At 37.9% G+C, this 23756-nt stretch overlaps 2 protein-coding genes across 3 annotated transcripts; both read right to left on the bottom strand.

The window, feature by feature from the left end:
• Positions 1-535: 535 nt before the first annotated feature.
• On the bottom strand, positions 536-3791 carry barhl1a (BarH-like homeobox 1a; the record flags this gene model as incomplete). Its single annotated transcript, XM_079816316.1, has 3 exons — positions 536-1218; positions 2192-2414; positions 3389-3791. 3 exons carry the CDS (start codon positions 3789-3791, stop codon positions 939-941), a joined length of 906 nt encoding a protein of 301 aa, XP_079672442.1. The 3' UTR covers positions 536-938.
• Positions 3792-4846: 1055 nt separating this feature from the next.
• Positions 4847-22065, bottom strand: cfap77 (cilia and flagella associated protein 77). 2 transcript variants are annotated; one of them, XM_079816314.1, is made up of 7 exons: positions 21818-22065; positions 21458-21538; positions 14373-14472; positions 12423-12651; positions 8629-8734; positions 8426-8527; positions 4847-5019 (listed from the first exon to the last, which is right to left on the bottom strand). In XM_079816314.1, exons 2-7 carry the CDS (start codon positions 21518-21520, stop codon positions 4897-4899), a joined length of 723 nt encoding a protein of 240 aa, XP_079672440.1. In that variant the 5' UTR covers positions 21521-21538; positions 21818-22065; the 3' UTR covers positions 4847-4896. The 2 variants fall into 2 exon arrangements, with proteins under 2 accessions (XP_079672440.1, XP_079672441.1); XM_079816315.1 differs by having other exon boundaries at positions 21690-21862.
• Between the last annotated feature and the right edge of the window lie 1691 nt (positions 22066-23756).

Raw genomic sequence — 23756 nt, 5'->3', positions numbered from 1 at the left:
ATACAAATAGTTTGAGAGAAAGTGTACTTGTAGTTACAATATGAGCGCCGGAAACAGGACATTTATATTGCCTTCACGGGCTGTTGGGTGTGATGGCCCGTTGCAGCTGTAATGCACTTTTAGAATGCGATTTTTGTTAAGTGTGTATACACATTTTTGCTTATTTTTGAAGCCCATATTATGCATCACATATCCACAACCAATATACAATAATTGTTTGATCAAGAGGATATCGAAGAATAAATTACTTCCGTCAGATGTGACAAATGCAGTCTTTTATTTAGAAAAGTATTTTGGCGTCTGTTGAATTGGGGTTGTAAAGTACCCATAACCACAACACCATTTCCACAAAAACGGTTTAAATGTCTAAACAGGTTGTAGTGGCTTTTTTGCGCTGAACTGTGTATTTCATTGAGGAAACTTTTTTTTTAACAGCCGCACAGCAATAAAACCACCATCACAACAATCGGTGACAAATTACATTTCAGTATACAATCATTTGTTAATAAGTCATTTTAGTTTTTATTATTTTTGTTCGTAAAATGCATTTTTATCATTAGGCAGAATAAAAAAAAAATCCACAATTATTCAGTATTGCCTATGGTTCCACTGAAATTGACTAAACTTGTTTGCATGATGTTTATTTTGGTTTGTTTGCGTCATAATTTTGTGCAAATAAACCACGCAATTTCTTAGGGGAAAAGCAACTTCTTATCAGAACACAGTCACGAGGTTCACGGGGTGATGGAACCTCATCAAATAATTTTCTGATAACTTCTTTCTCACGTTAAAGTTTAATAAATAGTTAGCATTCACCTTTTGGTCATAGTCATTTGGAAAGTCTTATTATTGCGCGTTTAGGTTTTCCGTTACATAGGTATTGTCCAAGCGCGACCCTGTCGTTCCTGAGGTTGGAGCTGTTGTCAGGTTGGATCAGTTCATCGCGGCGTGTGTCGCGGTATCACTCCGGAGAGAGATGCTGGATCTCCGCCGCCCTGGAGACCGTGCAAGAGGATCCTCGGGACCAGAGGCCGCTGAACCGGCGGTGGAGGCGCGGACGGCCCTCTGTAGAGATACAACCCTGGTCCCGGGTCCAGGTTAGTGACTAAACTTTGTGGGTAGAAATAGGGTGATGGGAACATTCTCTGTAGAGCCGAGTAATTCCCTGCTTCCGCGAGGAGCTCCAGCCCAACTGCTGTCTGCCGTTTCCACTTCGTTCTGAAACAAATAGTATAGGCCTCGTTGATTTAGCTACATTATTGTGTTCATGTTTTCTTAAAATATACTCATTAAATAGCTGAAATTCTTGGGGGGGAAATTAAATGTTCAGGTAGTTTAAAATAATATTATAATACAATATTTTCGGAAAAACATGTAAGCCCGTTCAAAGTGTGGCGTAACTAACATGCAGGAAGCCATTTTGTTGTCATGTGACAAACCCTAAAACAAAGATGACCCTTTTTCTTACGTCTTTTTTAAAAAAAAAAATTTTCCACGTGAATTGACATTGTGAAAACGAGCGTTTTTGAAAGTCATGTAAAACAACCTTAAGAAAACCTTGTGATTTGAAAAGGTTTTTTTTTTTTTTTTTTTAAATAAGGTGCAGCAAAATTATGTCTTAAACCAACATGAATACAAATAATCGATTCCAACATCGCCTTAATGCAGTTAGCCTAGTTTTCTGAATGTTAAAATATAAACTGTAAACAAATATTTGCTGATTCATGTAAAGTTTGGTTCTTCGAGGATGAATCCGTGTATCCTGTTGAACACTCATCCGTCAAATTGTCACTCAGCAAAGAGCCATTTCAGATAAATAATTCATAATTTTGGCAATTGTTTAATTACTACTCGGAAGCTAAATTATTGATACACGATGCATTAATTTATTATTTATGACTAAATGTGTTGGACTCATGGTGTGCGAGGTTGTAAATGCACAACTTTTTCCCGTTGTGGTTTAATTTGACAGCAAACAGCAACAAACAATTATTTTACAGTATAATGTTGACATTAATAACATTTAAAACCTTTAGTGATTTTTTGTGTGTGTGTATAAAACCTCAGGCCTATATGTTTGCCTTTTAAAGTGTTCCAGTCCACATTAGGACTGCTAGCCTTTAACAGCTACTTGTATCGTTGACTGTAAAAGAAAATAGGCTATTATGTTTCAGAAGATGTTTGTATTCACCTGCGGTTCTGGTACCATGTTTTGACCTGTGTGTCAGTGAGGTTGAGAGATGCTGCCAGCTCCATCCTGTCCTGAACGCTCAGATACTTCTGACGCTCGAAGCTGCGCTCGAGCTGCGCCAGCTGGTGATCAGTGAACGCAGTGCGGGCTTTGCGAGGCTTCTTCAGCCTGGAGCTGGGGCTGTCTCTACTGCTGGAGATTTCTCGATCAGCTTCGTCTCTCACTGAAAAAAACATGCACATATACACCATAAACATTTGGCATTTCGACAGAAATTACATTAACACATTTTTATTGTAGGCTACATTCTCGTGTTTGTTTTACTGCTTATTTCCCCTTAGTTAATTTCTTCACATTTTATTTGAAATGTCTGTGGTTTAGACAAACGTGTCAACAGCACAGAAAACCTTTTGATAATATTAGGTCTATATTGTTGTAATGTAGCATTAAAATAATTTAAAATGCTTAATCGAGCTGCAATGAGAATTTGAAAATCTCTCAAATGCGGATTGATATTATGAGGCGCTTTGGATTACACATTTTATATCAGATGGCCAAATCCATAGCCAAAATTATTTAATGAAACACCTTTATTGCTTGTCAGTTGTGAGCACACAGATCCTCTCGATTGGACATGTATCACCAAGGAAATCTGGTTTGGTTTTGAAAGTGAAGTGTCAAACATTAGATTAGTTCTCATTTAAATACCTTAACTTGACAATTAATCACATTAAACTGCGTTATAGGAACGAAGAGAAACGAAAACGAAAGTATGATCATACAAATCTAAATCATTTGATACATTTTTCTTGACGGGTGTCAGCAATGCTGCCTATTTATTCGTAGGATACTTATTTTGCGATCTGTTAGAAAAACCTGGTTTTCAGGCTTTCTTATTTTAGATCTTGGTTTTAAACATCATAATAATTTAGCTACATATAGATTGGCCTATATATTTTGACTATATTTCTTATTATCAGGCCTACAGCAAACCGTAATAAATAATAGGCTATATATATATATATATATATATATATATATATATATATATATATATATATATATATATATATATATATATATATATATATATATATATATATGTTAATTAAAACAAAATTGAATTGTTTGTATTAAAAATCCTATGCATGTAGCTTCAATGTTTCTTTGCGAAATGTGACCGATAGTGTGTCTCACCCCTGTATTCACTGTCCGAGGACGAATTGCTGTGAAGTTTGTCCATACAGTCTTCAGCATCTTGTGCTAACTGTCCAGTGCTGGAATAAGGAGCACATGCTGCCAGAGGTTTGCAGTCCGCTAGTATGTCTCTGATCAAGAACGAGGACGTGACTGTTCTCGGCTGCTGGGATATTTGTAAAGGAGAGTCCAGTCCGAGTCCGAGAGCGCGAGCGTGTCTTTGCACCGCGTCTTCCACTGAGGTCCGTCTCGGGGAAGGAGGCGACGAGCAGCCGCTGTCCAGGTCCGACCGCGGGCTCAACTCCGCTGGAGACCTGCATTCCCCCTTAGACATACATGGACTGGTAGGTCTGTGAGAAAGTATAGACTCGATCCCAAAGCTCGACCCGTTTGATACCTCCATTGCGAGTCAAATTAATATCAAATGTGCATTTGTCCTTTGTGACACTGGTTTTTGTGATGTAGCTGAGAAAATTAGCAGATTCAAAACGGTAAAATCAGATCATAATTCTGAAGAAGAAGAAAAATAAAAAAGTCTTCCAAACTCCTTTTGATATTGTCCCAGGAAAAAAAAGGTCCAACCAGATCCTCCTTCCGTTGTTAATCGCAGCTCAGTTCTGTTTAAATTGTTCTCGTACAGTCCCTCCAAAGCGAATCCGGGAAGTGCACAGGTCAGTTTCAGCACCAAGGACAGGTACAACTACTCAACCGCACTCGTTATACAACTATTCATTAGCTTGAAAACTTATCTGGCTTTCTCGAGGCACAACTACAACCATACTAACCCCCTAATCCTCTGACCTAAACCCGATGCTGATGTGTAAAGTTCTAGTCCAGGTCTGCGAGGACTAAACCTGTGTAACAGAGTATAAACACAGGCAGTGATCTCCGCGACCTGAAAATGACACCCTCAAGGAAACAGCCAATACCGGAGGAGGAACACGCTTTTAAAGGTGTCCATTTCGCGTTTGTCCCGAGCGCCACATCGTTATTGGTTAAAGGGTGTTTTTGGGGGGTGATGATCACGTATGTGTTGTGGGAGGGGGAGAAACATAGTCAACCCTCCCCCCTTTTTTGTCCTAAATAAAACGCAGACACGTAATACGTGACATGTAGATCCAGCACAAGATGCCGTATTTTCACTTAGCACTTTGCCACCGTTTTTGTTTCTTTTTCTTCAACAAAACATCTAAACCAGGTTTTTAAAAACAAAAGAACAAAAAAAACTTGTACAGAATGACAGACCCCCACCACCCGAACTCTCAGATATCACAGAGACCAATATAAAAATAAAGATTTATCAATAACACTTATTACATTATGCTTATCGGTCCATTCGTTTTATCTGATATTTATTCAAATAGTCAGAAATGTTCTATGTTGTCTGTGTGTGGGTGTATGTGTAGGTTTGACAAAATCAAAAACAGAACAAATTTTGTCCATTTTTTTTATTTTATTGAGAGATTATTGCTAAACAAAGGGGCTGAGATGTAATAATCTTAGCTCTATTAATCCACCGTGTAAGTGCCTTGGCCAAGAATCCCTCTCCGGCTTGCAGACTGTGCGTAGTGGGCGCTCATGGCTTTCTTCCGGGCTTCGGGATCTCGAAAGGTGTCCAGAGCTGGTCCCACCTACAGAATACAAAACAGAGTATCCAATAAATATCACACTGATATTCAGTGGACTGCTGTCAAGTGTGCGTTTAATATATATCAGGAATTGTATGAGATGTGTGTGTGTGTGTGTGTGTGTGTGTGTGTGTGTGTGTGTAATATGTCTATGATTGGATCCTTATTGCAGTGATTATTATGTTTCTAGCATGTTATATATTTGGCAATAGTTTTTCTAACTCTAACTGATGGATTGTGTAGCTTTTCATGTCTTAAACAACCATGTAGGAAGGCACATCATGGCCATATTATAGGAAGACAATGTCAAAATTCATCAGGCTAAAAATGTGAAAGAATGGATGGGAGGGAGCATGAAAAATCATTTTCACACATGAATTGGCACCTCTGAGTCCTGACCTTAAATTAATTGGGATTCATTCAAAGAAATAATTAAAAGTCTTTGGGATGTGCGGGAGTAAACTTTACAGAGTGCTTGACTCTTGCATTGTCAATACAAGATCTTGACCAAAAATGTATGCACCTCTTGATGGAAATAACATCATCAAGAACAAACAAACAAACAAAAATAGCGCTTCCTTGTTCTACGGTAGAACGACTCGTGCGCATGCATCGTGGTGCTCACGTGAACAGCGTCAGCCAATGGTAAGCCGGCATTCTGGAATCACTGCACTGTTTACACTGCGTCAACATCGCAAGTCTGACACAGGCTAGAAGGGGGGGGATTTTGCACACACAAAGTATCTCATCGTTTCATAAAATTAAGGTTGAACTATTGGTCACATGGACGATTTTAACAATATTTTTACTACCTTTCGTGGCCTTAAAAGTGTTAATTAAATAGCTGTCTATGTCTATGAAATATCTTCATTTGTGATCTGAAGATGAACAAAGGTCTTACAGGTTTGGAACGACATGAGGGTGAGTGATTAATGACAGAATTTTCCTTTTGGGTGAACTATTTCTTTAAGGTCTGGACTCATTTGCCTATTTATTTAAAGCATTTACCTATTTAAATCCCGACTTATTTTTTGTCCGGGCAGTGTATACAACATAACATTTCTGATATTTATATAATATAGCAAAAGAGCATACAATAGCATCCGATCTGATACATTGTCCTAGAGATTTAGATTGATAGATCCTAGATTGAGGCCTATTGCAGTTCAACAAAAAATATGAATGACAGAGGAAAGTAACACGGATGGCACTATTGGAACATGGAAGACATTCTGTTTTGATACAAAAAAGTGTAGTCAGAATAGTTGAACATTAAAAAACATAGCCCTGTAAAAGGCGGCAGGGATGCTTTGCCCACGTTTTACTTCTGTAGCATCTAAGCTGGCACGTAAAAATGTATACTGACAGCTATTAAATAATAGAACTTGTTGGCACAGCACATTTATAATTTGAACAATGGCTCAGTATGTGAGCCAAGCGGATTCAAATATGTATTTTATACGTTTTACATCTTCCAAAGGCTAGTTCATGTTTTTTTGGCATGTTTCTGAACAGCAGAAACCCACTTAAACTTTACCAGTGTGTCACATCATGTTTTAAATATATTTACTTTTTTATCTTTTTCTAACCTAAAAAAATCTGTTGCCTCCCACAAACACTTTTAACACCTCCAAACCTTTTTGAATTAAATAGGAGGAACACACGTCTCAAGAAAGGTGGAATGAAAGAGATGTAAGAGAAGGTGACAATACAAACAAACAAACAACAGGAATGATGAAAATGAGTGTAGAATGAAGAAGAGAGTCAAGGATGCAAATGTCGAACCTGGCGCCATCAGGACAGCTACTTGACAAGCTGTAATGAGCAGAGGTAAATCTTTTATAAGGTTAACGCTCCTCTCTCTCTCCATCAGCTGTCATACAAGAGAGAATTTAGCGCAGGCGTGCAACCAAAATAACACTCTCCCTCCCTCATTAGAGCCGACTGAGGGTGGACGACAGGACAGGCAGCCACGGGATGTGTGTGCGTGTGTGTGTGTGTGTTGAGGAGGGGGTTGTAATTTGCAGAGGATATCCAGACAGAGAGAAAAAATAGAATGGAGGAGGAGGGCATGGAAAGAGTTAAAAGAAAAACTAACAGTATGGGATATCAATGTACAGTACAAGCATAATATACATGTTTATGTGTCAAGGTGGAACAATGCAAATATATATATATATATATATATATATATATACAAACAAACACACACACACACACACACACACACACACACACACATATATGTTGTTGCGTAAAAGATTATGAAGGAACATTTGTTATAAAATATTTTACGTCTTTTAGAATAACATCATTCATTTATCCAACAAAACTGTTGTGAATATATATCTTTGTTTTTACACTGTCAAATTAAGTAGATATAAATCTCACAAAAGTAAACTTCATATGGACTAAACATTAAGCGTTCCCGGCTGGGTTTTAAATGATTTAACACGGATACAAAATTATTATTTTTGTTGTATTTATTGCAACTATTTTAATCGTGGTCTGGAGCCCTGTGTAAATAAATACTGTGGCTAGTGCATTATATATCTTGTGGTGTTCCGTCAGTGCTTGTAAAGGTGTGTTATGATGTGTGTAAGGGCCATCATTAGCTCAGCGGGAGTCTGATTCCTTCATAATTGGAAGCATTGGGGATTGTCAATGGAGAATTTTTATGCACCGCTGACAGGTAGAGCTGTCAGGTTGTGTGCTTGTCAACGCAAAAGACCAATAAAAACAAAGCACTTTTGATTTACTTGGTGCTTTTGCGTTAAGGCCAGCAGAGGGACCAAAATGGAAGGGGTTATGTACATTTGAACAATTGTAAGAGCTTGAGGCAGATATTGTAACTTTCAGATTACATTTTTCCGAAAGGAATGTCTCTCACACAACACACTCACGTCTGGTTCGCTATCTTTGTGGGGACTCTCCATAGACATAATGGATTTCATACTGTACAAACTGTATATTCTATCCCCTTTCACTAACCCTACCTCTAAACCTACCCATCACACAAAACTTTCAGCATTTTTACATTTTAAAAAAAACGAAATCTGTATGATTTATAAGATTGTTTCCTCATGGTGACCACAATTTAGGTCCCCACAGACAGTGACACGAGTCCCCATGAGTCTGTGCGCATTCAGGTTGAAGTCCCCACCGGGATAGAAAAACATGTACGTGTGTGCACACACTCTTTCTCTCTCTCTTGCATGGATAATACACACACAGTACACTTATCGTGCATGGTTATCCTTTCAGTCTGACTCAGCTAAACCTCTGAATGAAAAAATATAACAAATAATGCATATAGTTTTGAAAATTTGCCACAAAAATGACAAATTATTTAAAATGATTAGTTGAGTCGAAGAAACAGCCTGAAGTTTACAGAGTGTTCAGTTTTCACCTGCTGGAAACGAGGTAGTTTCCACATGGATGGGGCCTCAGGCAAGGGCAGACTCTTCCGGAGCAGGGAGGTTCGCGTGTCCTGTATACGTCCAAGCCTAGCCTGTAAAGAAAGGGGGCAGCTTCTGTTGACGCCTTGTCACTTACAGCCTTATCACTTTTCTCTTTGCAGTAAAGGTTATTATCAAAGTGATTTAGTGAGACCTTCTTATGTTGATGGGCCTGTAGGGCTCTGTCCTTGGCCTGCTGCTCTTCCAGCCATCTCTGAGCGTACTTGTACTCCATGATCTCAGAGATTGGGGTAGATGGTCTGAAATGAAACAAAACAGTTTTCTCAGGTTGCCCACATCTGTCTCTGCACAATTCTGTGGAACTGATTTACACTCGTTTTGGTACTTAAAAGCAAAATCAAATTATTAGACGATATATTTAAAGGGATAGTTTGCCTAAAAATTCAAAGTCTGTCATCATTTACTCACCCTCATGTTGTTCTAAATCTGTATAACTTTTTTTCTTCTTTGGAACATAAAAGAAGATATTTGGAGAAATGTTAAAAAAAATTTCTTTCTTATTTTTGTCCACAGATTGGAAGTAAATAAGCATTCTTTAAATATCTTTTGTGTTCTGCAGAAAAAAAAGAAGGGCATACAGATTTGGAACTACATGACAGAATTTTCATTTTTGAGAGGACAATCCCTTTAATAAATAGAGGCAAGTACGTTAAAACGACAGAAAATGATGTATTTATTGCTTTAATCTACTAACAGTCTTAAAAAGAAAGAATCTTTCTGTTAACGATTTGCATGGTGCGCTGCTAAAACATTAAACTGGTGTTGTGCTGGAAACCCATGTAACAAAATAGAATACAATGTACAGTAAGAATATATGAATTATCATCCCACGTGTCACGTTTATGCAGACGAATGAGTAATCTACAGACACAGATGTTACATACAGCAGATGCAGACGTCATATTCAGTGAGACGAGTCTTATTTTGGGTTCTTTTCGAATGCCATAACAGGCAACTCCAGTATACAATTCCGTTTGCACAGCAGGGGCTTGCCAAAAAGGTCACTCTTGTAAATAAATAGAGCCCTCAAAAACAGGACTTACAAGCATATTCGCTTTGAACATGGCCTCTGTATAAATAATAACATGCACTAGTAAGCCTGTGATACATAAGACTCATAATCTCCAGTAATATGCATACCATGTTGTTATGTCTTTATTTAAAATAAAAAAAATGTGGATGCATTTTCTATCTGGGCCTTGTGATCAATGGCTCAACATCCTAATGAGTTTAAATAGGCTGCTAAGAAAGCTTCCCAATCCAATCATCCCAAAACTGGGTGGAGTTGGAATGCTGAGCGCTTTCCTTTCACTGGCATTTGATCCAGGACTGCCAGGTGTAAAGTTGTGAAAGCAATTCTTTTTTTCTCGAGTAGACATCCCTAGATGTTGTAGTGTTGCTCCAGTATGTATGCTGTATTTCATGTGTGTGTATGGGGATGGTGACATTTTGTGCAAGGATCCTAGCACACCCTCATTAGGGCTGACCGTGGCATTGGCAAACAGCATTTGATGGATAGAGTGCAGGGCCAAACAAGTCCCTGTGGACCCCTGATCTTACCTCTCATTGCTCCAGACCTCCTTCCTCCTGACTGGCTCTTGAAACACACTCTCACTCAACACTTCTCACACTGGATGTATCAACATCAAGTGTGTGTGTGCGTGTGTGTGTGAGTGAAAGAGAGAGTCTGGACACAAAGCTGTGTTTTCAGTTAAATAATTCAGCTCCATTTCAACAGTATCAAGGCCCAAGAGAAGGAGAACAAAAAAGAAAGCAGGTGGAAGGCAGAAGGAAGGAGTGAAGGGAGCTTGTGGTGCTGTGGACCAATGTAATAACCCTACCTCTGCTCTTAGCAGAGCGCTCGTGTCATACCTCAGTGGGCACAGAGCTCAAAGATGAGTGCTCTCCTCTTTCATTCTCCCTCTTTCTCTATTTCTTACAGATATACCTGTACCTCTTTTACTTTTTTGCCTTATCCAGTAAAACAAGACAGCACAAATCACTTTGTAAACTGATCAAAACTCACCCACGTCTTATTCCCACACAAAAATGATGCAAGAGAGGGTCCTGTTCTTACACTTATTTACAGATTTACTCCCTCAACATATCAGGAAAGTAAGAACGATATGAGAAGTGAGGGAGACACATTATAAGCCTTATCAGAGTTGTTCATGAATATCAATTAAGGGACATTTGCTGAAAGGCTGGTAAGTGGTTGATGGCCATATTAAGATTTATTCAGTTTAATAACACTGAGGGGGAAAAATGGCATGGGATTTACTTTGAAACCATTTTCACTTAGAAATTGCTAGTAAATTTCACAAAATAATTACAAGGAAATGCCAAAAGTAACGCTTTGAATTAAAGTCAGCATGAAACTGAAGTTGTGATAGTCTTTACTTTCCTATTCTGATGTATATCAGAGTGAGACGGCTTCTCATACAAGAAAACATTTAGTGCAGGACTTGATTTTGTCCATCTGGAATTGATTGGATGGTTGTGGTTTGCTATTTCTGTGAGTGAAAGCCAGCCCTTACGCCAGTAAACATGTCATCAGAGAAGAGAAGAGAAGAGAAGAGAAGAGAAGAGAAGAAAAGAAAAGAAAAGAAAAGAAAAGAAAAGAAAAGAAAAGAAAAGAAAAGAAAAGAAAAGAAAAGAAAAGAAAAGAAAAGAAAAGAAAAGAAAAGAAAAGAGAAGAGAAGAGAAGAGAAGAGAAGAGAAGAGAAGAGAAGAGAAGAGAAGAGAAGAGAAGAGAAGAGGAGAGAAGAGGAGAGAAGAGAAGAGGAGAGGAGAGAAGAGATGTTGATGCAAAAGCAAAGGGAAGTTATTTTGATTAAAGATTATGAGTGCACATGAATTAATGGTGAAACATAATAATGATGTGCATTGATTTATAATAAATACTGCAATATTCCATTTAAAAAATAAGAATAGCCAATTTTGATTTCATGTTGATATTCTGAAGTAGAAAGACTGAAATAGTTTTTTTTTTGTTTTTTTTTATTTCCAACAAAAAATACTTTTTTACAGTGTACAACCAATTGGCAGATGCTTCTTCAGACATTTATTTACACAGCTGGGCTACATTTTGTGGCTAAGCAAAACAACATTTTTAAAATTGTATAATTATTTTCCAAATAATTTTCCACCAATTATTATTATAATAATGTAAGAAATATGGTAACACTTTACAATAAGGTTCATTAGTTAACTACATGAACTAATAATGAACTGCCCTTATAAAGCATTTATTTATCTTTGTTAATGTTAATTTCAACATTTACTAATGCATTATTAAAATCTTGTTAACATTAGTTAATGCACTGTGAACTAACATGAACAAACCATGAACAGCTGTATTTTTATGAACTAATGTTAACAAAGATGAACTAATGCTGTTGTTCATGGTTAACTAATACAACCTTATTGTAAAGTGTTACCAGAAATATTATTGATTATTAAATATGTAAAATATCTAAAATATAATGGTTTTGTACGAACAACTTTTATTGACATTTTTATAGATTAGGCTTTGTTGCTGTTCGGAGCCAAGTGTTTTTGAATGTTTTCATTCACTGCCTATATCTGAAGCAAGGATGTGTATATGTGGGTGGCAGATGTAAACAGACAGTGGGAAAGAGACAAAGACAGAAGGCAGATGGAGGCGTCATTAAGATGCATATCAATAAATAGAGATGCTGTTAATATGGTCTATTCCTCTTTATTAAAAAAAATATGACTGAGATTTCAAATTACGTAGTAACAGCCTAACTAATAGAAATATTAAAAATGTTAAGGATTGTTTTCATTACGACTAATGGTTTGCTTCTTTACAATTCTTCTAAGCACAGCTTTGGTTTGAGACTCTTAAGATGAGCAAACCATGAATGAGACAGAGACCGTTATGGTGAACACAACTACACTCACCTGTTAGAAATACCAAATGAAGCATCTGGTGGTACGCGAGTTGGGGCAGACCTACGAAAGCCCTCTCTGGTCAGTGGTTGGCGCTGAATGTCGTGGGTGGCACGGTACTGCTGCAGCTCTTTAGCAGTAACCAAGCCTGACTTGACCCCTTCTCGATTAAGGGCAATAAAATCCCTCTCAGCTACCCTGTTTCTGGTAGACATAGTGTGAGTGTGCCAGTTGGAGATTGCTAAAAGAGAGAGAAATCACAGGAGGAAAATACTATGAAATCAAGTAAGACTCCAGTGATACAGTTCAGCACACATAATTCCTTTGAGGAAGGATTTTCACTACAAACTTTTATAATCAGTATTTTTGTCTTGTTTTTTATTAAATATCAAAACATCTTTAAATTTACTTGAGAAGCAAAAATGCAGAGGCTACAAAGACTTGCTTTCAAAGGATATAAAGTATCTTTGACATACAGAATAAATCAAGAAAACAAGAAAAACAATTTGCCAACAGGGTTAGAAAGAGGTAATTCAAGACGTTTCTCTGAAAGCAAGTCTTATACATTTATCTTGTTTTAACATGTTAACTGTTAACACCCCCCACTTTAATGGTTGTAATTCATGAGCGCTTTTGGAATACATTTTTTTTTTAAAGACACTCAGCAGATTATTGCAGAAGTAAAAGCACTTCACTAAAGTGTAAAAAAGTTATAGAAGTAAAGCAACTAAATATTTTAGTTTTTTACATAATATATATTTAACAAATAAATGTGAAATCACTAGAAAATCAAAACCATGTGTCTAACCAAGTTGTGTTCCAAATTTGAAGTTTTTCATTTTTTGAAATTTGAAGATAAAACAAAAGTTGAGCCTGCTAAAAGGTTTTAAAGTACCTTTTCAATGGTAATTTCAAAATGGTTTTCAGAGGATGAATTATGCCAACTGTCTTGCTATTGGGATAATGATAGTAAACGTGCTATGGATATTTTCAGTTAAAAACAAGACAAAGTACAAAAAAAATTGCCTTTTTCTTGCAGTGTGGCAGCTGGTTTTATGTGTATAAATAAGTCATATTTTAGTTTACCAAAAGACTTCTGTACAACTTAGACAAGGGGTGTCAAACCCAGTTCCTGGAGGGCCACTGTCCTGCAGAGTTTAGCTCAAACCCTAATTAAACACACACAAACCAGTTAACCAAGGTCTTCAGGATAACTAGAAAAACTAGTATCCTGGATGGAGTACACTTTAAAATGTGAACAGTTGGATCAACTTAATTTTTTTTTTTTTTTAATATAAATGATATACTTCTAGCTTCTTTGGGACACTTCAGTTAGAAATATTAACAGTATTCAAACTATTAGACACTTTAATCATAGTGTCACTTTTATCACTACAACTATTATCATAGACAGCAAGAGAAACTGTTCTCTGGCACCAGGTAAATAACAGTAGGCATAGGCTCCGGCAGGGCTCTGGTTGACATGTTCAAAAACAAGCAGAGATCAGTTTGGGGTGTTTTCTGAAATAATAGTTACATTAGGATTTGTGATGAGTAAGCTTAGATAAGAATGACAGGGTAACTGCATCATAGTTCATGGGACTGTATAAGGGCTTGACACTTGCAGTCACTGCCTGTCGTCCGTTGGAAGTGCATAATTAAAGTGTGAGACAGGGGAGCCAGTGCAGAAGCCAGGCACAGTTTAGTATGCTAACAGGAGCGCACTGACAGCACAGGCTAAGAGCCTGAGGGGACACTTACTCAAGAAAACGCACTGTGACATCATCCTGTGACAAGAGTTGATGGGGAACGGGTGTGGTGTCTCATAAACAAAAGGTTTTGAGTTAGTGTAGATGTAGCTTCATTGTGATGTTTTCAATGGAAAACCAACAGTGTTCAAGTTTTTAAGGTAAATATAGAACTACTCCAGTGTCAATTTTACAAAATCAGTTTGCCGCTTACCCTCTGGCACTCCTCCATCCTGAACTGTAGTCGCCGTCCCAAAAACAAAATCAGGTCCTGGACAGGACAAACCTCTCGACTTGGTCTTTCCAAGAGCTGGCTAAAAAGAACATACAGGACTGAGATAAATACAACTATTTCATGAATAGTGTCCTTATGCTTTCTTTTTTAAATACATTTAGATAAAAATGTATTAAAGGCACAAGGAAAATTTTCTTCCCACAGGCCATCTACCTCATGAACAGTTAAAATGCCCCCAGGTTCTCCCCGCTGTGCAATAATAACAATAAAAAACTCATATTTATTTCACATATCCAGCCACTTTCCTTATTCACATTCCCTCACATAGCTGTATCTATAGATGTTTTGTCTATTTTTTATTGTGTTCATGTGTTATTTGTTTAACCCAATTTTATTTTAGGGGGTATAATTAAAAATTAAGTAATATTTTCTGTCTTGTTGTATATTACTTATCTTTTAATGATGCATATTCAAATAAATATAGGCAATTCTCTGATTCTTGTTCTAAACGTAAATTAAAATGAAATAATTATTTTAAATACATTTAATTGCATCTAGTTTTCTCTCCAAATACCATTTTATGTGAATATTTTCTGATAGAGAACAGTAGCTCTGAGCAATTTTTATCTGAACCCATAAGCTGTCAATCAAACTGTCAATCAGCATCAATTACATCTCCCCAATAAACACGCCGTTAAACTGAAGCATTTAACAGCGCAAGACAATGCATTCATCACAATGTCAAAGTTTTATGGACCTCTAGAGTGGCAGCTGATTTCTTGATTGACAGGCAGTTTTCGACCCATAACTTCTAGCACACCAAAAGCATCTGATTGTGTCTATTAATAAAATCATAATTATGCACAAACTTATTACCATAAAGCATGCCGCAAAAGAAGCCCAAATGACTGCAGTGTCTGGCAGCTCAGTAAAAACAAATTCCCATTGAACGTTGATGCGAGTGATCTTGATGGCTGATTTCTTCAGTCAGGACTCAGTCTGAATCACTAGCACAATGTAGTCCAGTCAGTTCATGTAAAGTATGATTTATGTCTCCAGAGTCATAACTGTAAGATGATTGACAGCTAAAGAGTTGAAAAAGGCAACACTTATCCTGCCATGTGTGTGCTGGGGGGTTGGGTGGGGGGATTTACCCCCTATCTTAATCTACTCAAAAAGAATCTCTCGTGGGGCAAAAGAAAAGCCCACTATTTTTCTCTGAGCTCTGTTAAACAGCTCAAAGCCTTGTTTTAAGAGCAGCTTATCTTCGAAAAGGTGGAAAATTGAGAATCAAACCACGGCAAAGGTGACAACCGGATGTATCAAAAGTGATCTGTGGAATATGGTGCCTGAGCGTTCCAGAAGCAGGTATCTTTGATCTTTGACGGAACATGAGGGAGGTGTGCTCATGTGTCAGTCACAGAGTTACATTCATGTCGGCGGTTCTCCTCACGCTGCCGTATGCGATTTTTGGAAGGAGAAAAGAATTAGCGTGGTGAGTCTGTCGTCATCTCTGGAGATCTTTGTGTGTTTGCTGTGTTCTAAAGACTTAATTCTTGTTTAAAAACCCTCAATCCTTCATTCTGAGCTTTGAATAGTCTACATTGAAAAATGGATTTGAAAGGTATTTGTCACTGGACCCCCACCGATCACGCTGGGCAAGTAAAGCCCTCCAAAAAGCGAATACAACTGCCAAACTCGGCTCTTTTTTATGCCGAATCCCTAAGTACGACCAAATTGAGATATCCTAAATCTTTTTGGGCCTTTTTAACTCACAGACACCCAACCTCTTGTTAACATATCTGCTGAAACGTATCAAACGTTTCTTAAAAGCGCCAATCTTTTGAGCAAGTGCCACCAGGCTTCTCGGCCAGCCCTTTAATCCCCATTGCAATTTTAATCTGCAGATTGTTTTGAGGAGATCACTTAGAGATGCCTGAAGGAACGTGTTGACCGCTGGCGTAAAACGGCTAATCAGACCCCTCAAAACATTATTGGCCCTTTCATTCACAAAAAAAGGGCTGAAAGAGAAGGGGACAACAGAAAAGGCAAGTCGGGCAAAGGATTATGTTAAGCAAAAGCTCCTTTTATATTGTCATTTACTGGTGATCTGTCTCTATATTGTGTTTTCATTAACCAGGCATGGACCTGCTGAATGAGCCAGAGGCCGGCATGAGAATAGGGCGGCTTCAGGAGAGGCTACACGAGGGTCAGCGGGAGCAGATTATTCGCACAGGCTAAAAGAGACAGAGAACAGGGGGACATAATCATCTCTTACTAAGGAGACCCCTTCAGTCTATTCAGGCACCCGTGCTTTAATTTCACCGTCCTTTTGTGTTTCCCTTGCTCATGTGTGCTTTTAGGATTTCGCTTGAGCTGCTGAGATTAGCTTAGCGCTGACCCTGAGAGTCTATCACTGCACTGCACAGTCCCGCCGCCGGTCCTATTTGAACACTTGCACAAGTTGCTTTTTCTCAGATGTTGTCTCTATAAGCGAATACCATGTAGTATTTGTCTTTTTTCTCCTAAATCTCTCACCCAGACATCATTCCCGGCAGCCTTGCCACTAGATTTACACAAATTTCAGGGAGGAAGCTTCTGGATAAAACTGCTCTGCACCTCCTGTCCAAGACCTACTAGGTTTGCGCTGTCCCAGTGGAACCGGTTTAATCTAGTCAGGCAGCGGCATGGAGAATTGTGAGCCAGGCCTAATCATCTCATCTCATCAGCACTGACAGACAGCTTTGCCATGAGTTCCTCTGTCAGACTTACAAATAAAAGTGCCCATGATGATGATTAGAGGATAACTGCAGTAATGCTCACCGAACTGTCTCCACTAATTATTATCCCGCTCTTCCAGCTCGGTTCAGCGCCATCTGGTGCCTGATTACAGGACAGCGGGCACATTGGCTTAAAATTAATCTCTTCATCTCAACTAAGCTAAATTGGGGGAATGGATGGCAGAGAGAAAGTGAAAGTGGGGAAAGCGCTAGAAAGAATCTGTATCTTTGTTGCTGTGTGATGATCTGATACAATTCATTTGGGCGAGAATTCAAATATTGCCATTGTTATGAAGAAGCGGAGAATGAAACATGGTTTTTAATCATAATGTGCTAGAAGGGAATCTGGGAAATGTCAACATGTTTAAGTCAGCGAAAAAATACATGTATTAATTAAGGATTAGGTCAAAAATGCTGAGAGGAGAGGAAGTGGAATCATAACCCTAACTTTTTCATCAGATCACAGCTATTCTCTTCTCTAGCTAAATCCGTCAACTCCAAATTAAAATCAGCCCACTTCTAAAATCCCCAGAATGTCAATGCGCGCATATGTGCAACGCAAACATACACGCACATTCATCTCATCTCCTCTATAGTCTGGCTGGTTATTAAGATGCTAACTCTCTTTATGTGTGGCAAATCCTGAAGCTTTGGGTATAATTGATGAGGCATTTCCATAAAGAGGGCCAGCTAATTGGGAGCATGTGTCTGGGCAAGCTTGTGCTACCCTTCTTCAATACAGATGAGTGTTATCCTACCTCTTTAGATGTATGTATGCTTAAGTATGTACGTGTGGGTGCGTTTAATAAAAAAAATGGATAACAAACTGTGTTTAAACCATGTGAACAAGCAGTATAGTAATTAGACATATCCAATGATTCGAGCTGTCCTCAACCTGGACTAAAATTGTACATGGACAGTTACAAAAAAAGCAGCTGGGTCAGTGACATTACTTTTTTTCTTTTTCTTTTTTCTCTTCTGCATACGTATGGAGTCGGTAACGTTTTGTTTTAAAGAAATTATTATTTAGCAAGGACACAAGATGACTATTTCAAATAAATGCCGTTCTTCAGAACTTTCTATTCATCAAATAATCCTGAAGAAATAAATTAAGCAGCACATCTGTTTTCAACATTGATAATAATAATAAATGTCTCCTGATTCAGCAAGCAAATCAGCATGTTCGAAAGGATCATGTGACACTGGAGTAATGGCTGCTGAAAATGAATTTATTAAATTTAATCTCCTTTAAATATGAAATAAAAGTTTTTTAAACCCATTTGAAATATATACCATATATCAATAACTACTGTATATTATCTATATTGTTTTGTTTATTCTAAGCGCACGCTGCAGTTATGTTGTCTGCTGCTTTAAATGCTCAAGCTCTTAAAGCAGGAGGGATACTGATTGGCTGTCAATGTTTTTATCATTCAACAAAGGAAGAATCGTTCTGAAAGTGATTCCAAGAATATTGTTTCTCTACCGTTATTGTTATAGTTGTGGTGTAGACCCTCCTAGTCTTTATATTTAGACTGATTTTTAGAGCTAAATTGTTATCGTTTATCGCTATACCATTCTTGGTGTGAATGGGCCTTAAGAACTTTTTCCTTATTTGTCTTTGACCCAGCTGTTAGTAAATAGATATAAATAGAGAACATAAATAGTTAGCACTACAACTGAACATGGACAAGAATGATATATGTGTTTTCATTCTCTTAATCCATAAATGAATGCATACGGCCCCTGTTTTGACAGACTACATGTGCCTCTTTACATATCTCATTTACATTTATCTATTATGCAAGCACTTTACAGTTATGTATTGGGTTCATGGATATGTATCTGTCTCTCTGTGCCTGTGTCTACAGTGGTCCCAGCTGGATCCCATTAATAATAAGGGCCTGTGTTGCTACAGCGACCGCGTGGAAGCTAAAGCACCTTGCAGAGGTGGTATGAGGGCTTATGAGGCACTGTACGCGTGGGCCTAACTGTAGATGCCTATGAACAGCTGAGGTGGGTGAAGGTCAAGGTTGGGGCCAGTTCTTTTGCAATTCAAATAAATTCCAGGGACCAATTAAAGTCAGTAGGCAACTGTATAACATTTTTAGCTTCATTTGCCAAATCTCACACTCTTGTAATGCTTTTTAAAGCACACTGAGCCTTCAAAATATATTTTTTAATTTTATACACCAAAGTTTAATTCAGGCAAAAACAGCTTTAGGCCAGACCACATATACATAATAAATTTGTGCAGGCAAATATCGGCTACAGTACAGAATTGCTTAAGAATGAGCCGCAGATTGCCGTGTGTCTAACATTAGCTACATAGGCTGAATGAAGTGAATGGTAATGAGTGGGAAGAGGGGACTGTGAATAGGGCCCAGCCAGCCTGCTGCACAGCAGGTCTCTCTCAGACACCAGAGAACAACAAAAGCCCCAAATCTGCTCCCCTGATCTCTAATTTACTGGTCATCAGGGAATACAGGCATGAAAACAGGATTTATTGGCCATGCCTCATCAAAAAGGAATTAACAAGAGGAGAGGAGAGGCCTTTTTTTGTACCTTTTTCTCACCATCAACTTTTTGGTCACAAACACAGAAAATGGTTCTACTCTCGGGTTTTCGCAGTGATGCCATAGCATAATGATTTTGGGTTCCCCAAAGAACCTGTCAGTGAATAGTTCTTAAACAAACTTTTTTTTTTTTGTGAAGAACATTTTAATAACCTTTTATGCAGTGGAAAAGTTCTATGGATGTTAAAGCTTCATGGAACCATTGATGACAATAAAGAAGCTTTATTTATTAAGAGTGTAGATGCAGACTAATTCATCTCCTTTTCATTTTGAGGCCCATTAGCACATTACTAAGATGTATGTCCCTTTTCCCCACGGGACAGCTATACATCAGCCCTGCATAAGCAGAGAAAACTCCAGCGATGATGAACTGCTGTGCAGGCCGACAAGAGATGCTCTCAGCACAAGGGACTTGCTGCAGTTGGCCTATTTCTTAATGAATATGAGCCTTTCACGGGTCTCCCGTTACATAGCAAGCAAGCAAAGACAGTCTCCGCTGATTGAAGGAGGATGAGGGTGAATGTTCGAACCTTCAGCTCTCAAAACTAGATGCACGAGAGGGAAGAAATAGAGCAACATCAGGCAACGCCACAAGAACAAAAGCTTAAATCCTCACAGATGACTCTGTCATTGTTCCAGCGCATTGCCAAAACCTGTAGCTATGACTGCACACAATGAAAAAGAATGAGAAATCCTTGATCTCGTGGGACTATGGGAACATGCACGCAGTTCATTATCATAGTCATTTAAATACAGTAATCCTATTTTCTGCATCAGTCAAAAGGGGCATATCAAATAACCCTAGAGAACATTAGAAAGAAAGGAGGGGTGAGAGCAAGCAAAGGTCTAGCGGAGGCCTCTTATCCCAGCAGGGATGGACAGGATGATTGGATGAGTGTGAAAAGAGAGAAAGGCCATGGGAGCGAGGGGAAAGGAGAAACATTGAAGATTGTGAAGGTTCATTTCATTCTCCCTTCTGCTCCAATGGAAGACTTGATGAAGTTGAAATGAAGCAGAATTAGATGAAAGATACGCTGGAAGTACTTAGATACAGATTCGAGACTTGCGCTGGGTCTAACAAAGAGGGGAAAAGCTGAGGAAAAACACTATCTTGCATGAAAACACCATTCCTCAAATTTCAGTACCACACACTCTTAAAAATAAAAGTTCTATGTTCTATGTTTCCTTGCACTAAAGGTTCCTTGCAGCGGAAAACGGTTCGTTCAATTAAATAAATTCATTGAAAGTTCTTCTATGGCATCACAGTGAAAACCCTTTTTTGGAACCTCTATGGTTTACTCTTTAGCTTAGTGCTACGTGACCTGAGATAAAGAGTGTGTGAGAAATGTGCTGTGCAGTCCTGCTGTGGTATTCCAGGAACATTGCGGAGAAACACTGGACTAGATCACACAAGCATGACTGTCATGGTGAGATTTATTCAGAGACTAACTCTGCCATCTAGTGGTCATTTTTATTTTTATTTTTATTATTTTATTATTTGTTGCGTTTCCAAACAATATGAATGATTCCACCATTAATTTGTGAAACACCTAAAGAATAATTATTTGCATGGGAGAATATTAATGATATATTAAATATATTTGTTAGAAAAAAAGATTCATATATATGGTGCATAGCAGTGCAGATAAATAAGTTTACAGCGTTAGTTTACTGTAAATTAGTCAAATCCATCAACATCAGTCCTGACCTTAATTAATAGAGGACGATGCAGCATAGACTCTCTCACCACACCAACACGAGGACTTTCCATCTCTGATTCGTTGAATCCCTGGTAAAATAAAAAAATATATATATATTGTTATAAAAAAAACTATAGTACATATCGATTATGTTGCAACGTCGCCGAATTATCAGCTACGACATATTTTGGTCACGTAATTGTTAGGGTTAACGTTATTATTTGAAAGAAGATCTCCAACCTGTTCGGTGAGACAACACCTTGAAAAACACGGTTCCCGGGTGTTGTTTTGTGGATAAACAAACCTTGCCGAACCTTGTTGTGGTAATTGCAGTTCAAAGCACTAAAATACTAAGTGTGTTAACTTACATACAACTTCAGCGATTTCACAGGCCGTGAGGCAAACCTTCCTTCTGGTTGTTTTGCGTTGTCATGGAGATGGGACGCTTCTGCAAGCACGCAGTTTTATTATTGACGATAATTATTCATTAAAAAAATTCGTTAATTATTTATAATTATCGCGATATATGCTTGTTTTGAAAGAAATAACCTCCGTAACTAAAATTCCAAGCTCAAACTTTTTGTCTTGATGGTCATGCTCGCGCCTCCAGTACGATAGAGGGCAGCATGCCAGTCTCAGCCAAGACTGAGACCAGACCACTCCAACCCTTTCACCCCCAAATATAAAGAAATAGGCTACATTTTAAAATTATGTATGATATTATTTACCCAGCTAGGCTGAGGCCATATCACGCCTGTTTTACCCAGCTCTTTCCCTATGTATAAATAGAAATTATAACAAAAAGACTTAGTCTCTCTCTCTCTCTCTCTCTCTCTCTCTCTCTCTCTCTCTCTCTCTCTCTCTCTCTCTCTCTCTCTCTCTCTCTCTCTCTCTCTCTCTCTCTCTCTCTCTCTCTCTCTCTCTCTCTCTCTCTCTCTCTCTCTCTCTCTCTCTCTCTCTCTCTCTCGGAATGTGTCCAAAGGAAATCTTTGGTAAAAAGTTACAAGGATGGTGGTCTTAACGCTTTAGATTTTTAATCTATCAACCAGTCATTCAAAATTATCTGGATTAAGAATATTATATCGAATATTGGATTACCCTGGTTTTGGATCCCTAAACTAACCTTCAAACATTGTGGTGACTTAAATTCTTATTTTGTCATTTTATGTGCAGAAAATTGCCTATTAAACTCTCAAATTTTCACAAACAAACTCTAGAATCCTGGAAGATTGCTTTCAAACATTATTTCTCAACACACACGTGTAGCCTATTATTTGGAATAATGAAAATGTAGGCTACTGTCTGGTAACAAAAATCACCTTTTTTTCAAGGAATGGGTGAATCAAAATATTCTGTTTGTTTCTGATTTGTTTAGTGCTCAAGGACCTTCTATCTTTTTCTGAATTTCTGTCTTTGAAAGATGCTACAGTTTCAGTAAAATACTTTTGGTGATTAAAAGTATCACCGAATCACTTGTATATTTCCGTTCAGTTATTTCACTGTAATGACAAATATATATTTCTAACTTCATCCTCTAAGTAAAAAAAAACAGTTATATAATAAAAGAGTTATGAGGACTCCCTTTACCTGAAGATATCATGTCCATATCATGTAATGACAATGAAAATGACCTATTGCCATTAAAATTAAATTACTGAACCTAAACATACGTGCTTGATATAATTTTCATTTTAGAAGAAAATTTCAGACGGCATTTAGAGGCTTTTACATCTGAATTCTTCATATGTACACATGTATACATGTGTATTGTTTCTGACAGGCTGAATGAATCAATAGAGACGCACACATATATTTATCTCTATTGATTAATTCATGTTTATTCATTGATGATAATATCACAAGCAAATAAAGTACGTTTTCCTTGCCAAAAATCAACATCTGTCATTGTTCACATGTTTGTGTGTGTGTTTTTTTCTGAGGTAAAATTTAATAGCTAAATAAATTATAATACTTACGTTATTTGAGAAATTCCTTAAAAGCTCTCGACGTAGGCGTGATCTGCAAGTAGCTGACCGACGCCTCCTCTGGATTGTGAGCTCGAACGACGTAAAAACGCAGATGAAAGCGGAAAGCAAAACTAAAAACATCGCTCGAAGTTGGTGCAGTCAGTGGAATGGGCTCTGTAAATTTTCGCGTTGTTATGACAGCATCTGTCACGTGACATGCGCTGTTATGACACGTGACAATTCCATCATGGCGCATGTAGTATGTCCGGACTCCATTCATACTACCCGTATTCATTCTATATAGAACATACTTTTTTAATGGTCGTGAAGTACGTTCTAA

The sequence above is a fragment of the Gobio gobio genome (assembly GCF_949357685.1).
Source record: "Gobio gobio genome assembly, chromosome: 4".
NCBI classification, from domain to species: Eukaryota; Metazoa; Chordata; class Actinopteri; order Cypriniformes; family Gobionidae; genus Gobio; species Gobio gobio.
The sequence above is the reverse complement of the archived record's forward strand: the minus strand, read 5'-3'. Positions and strand labels throughout refer to the sequence as shown.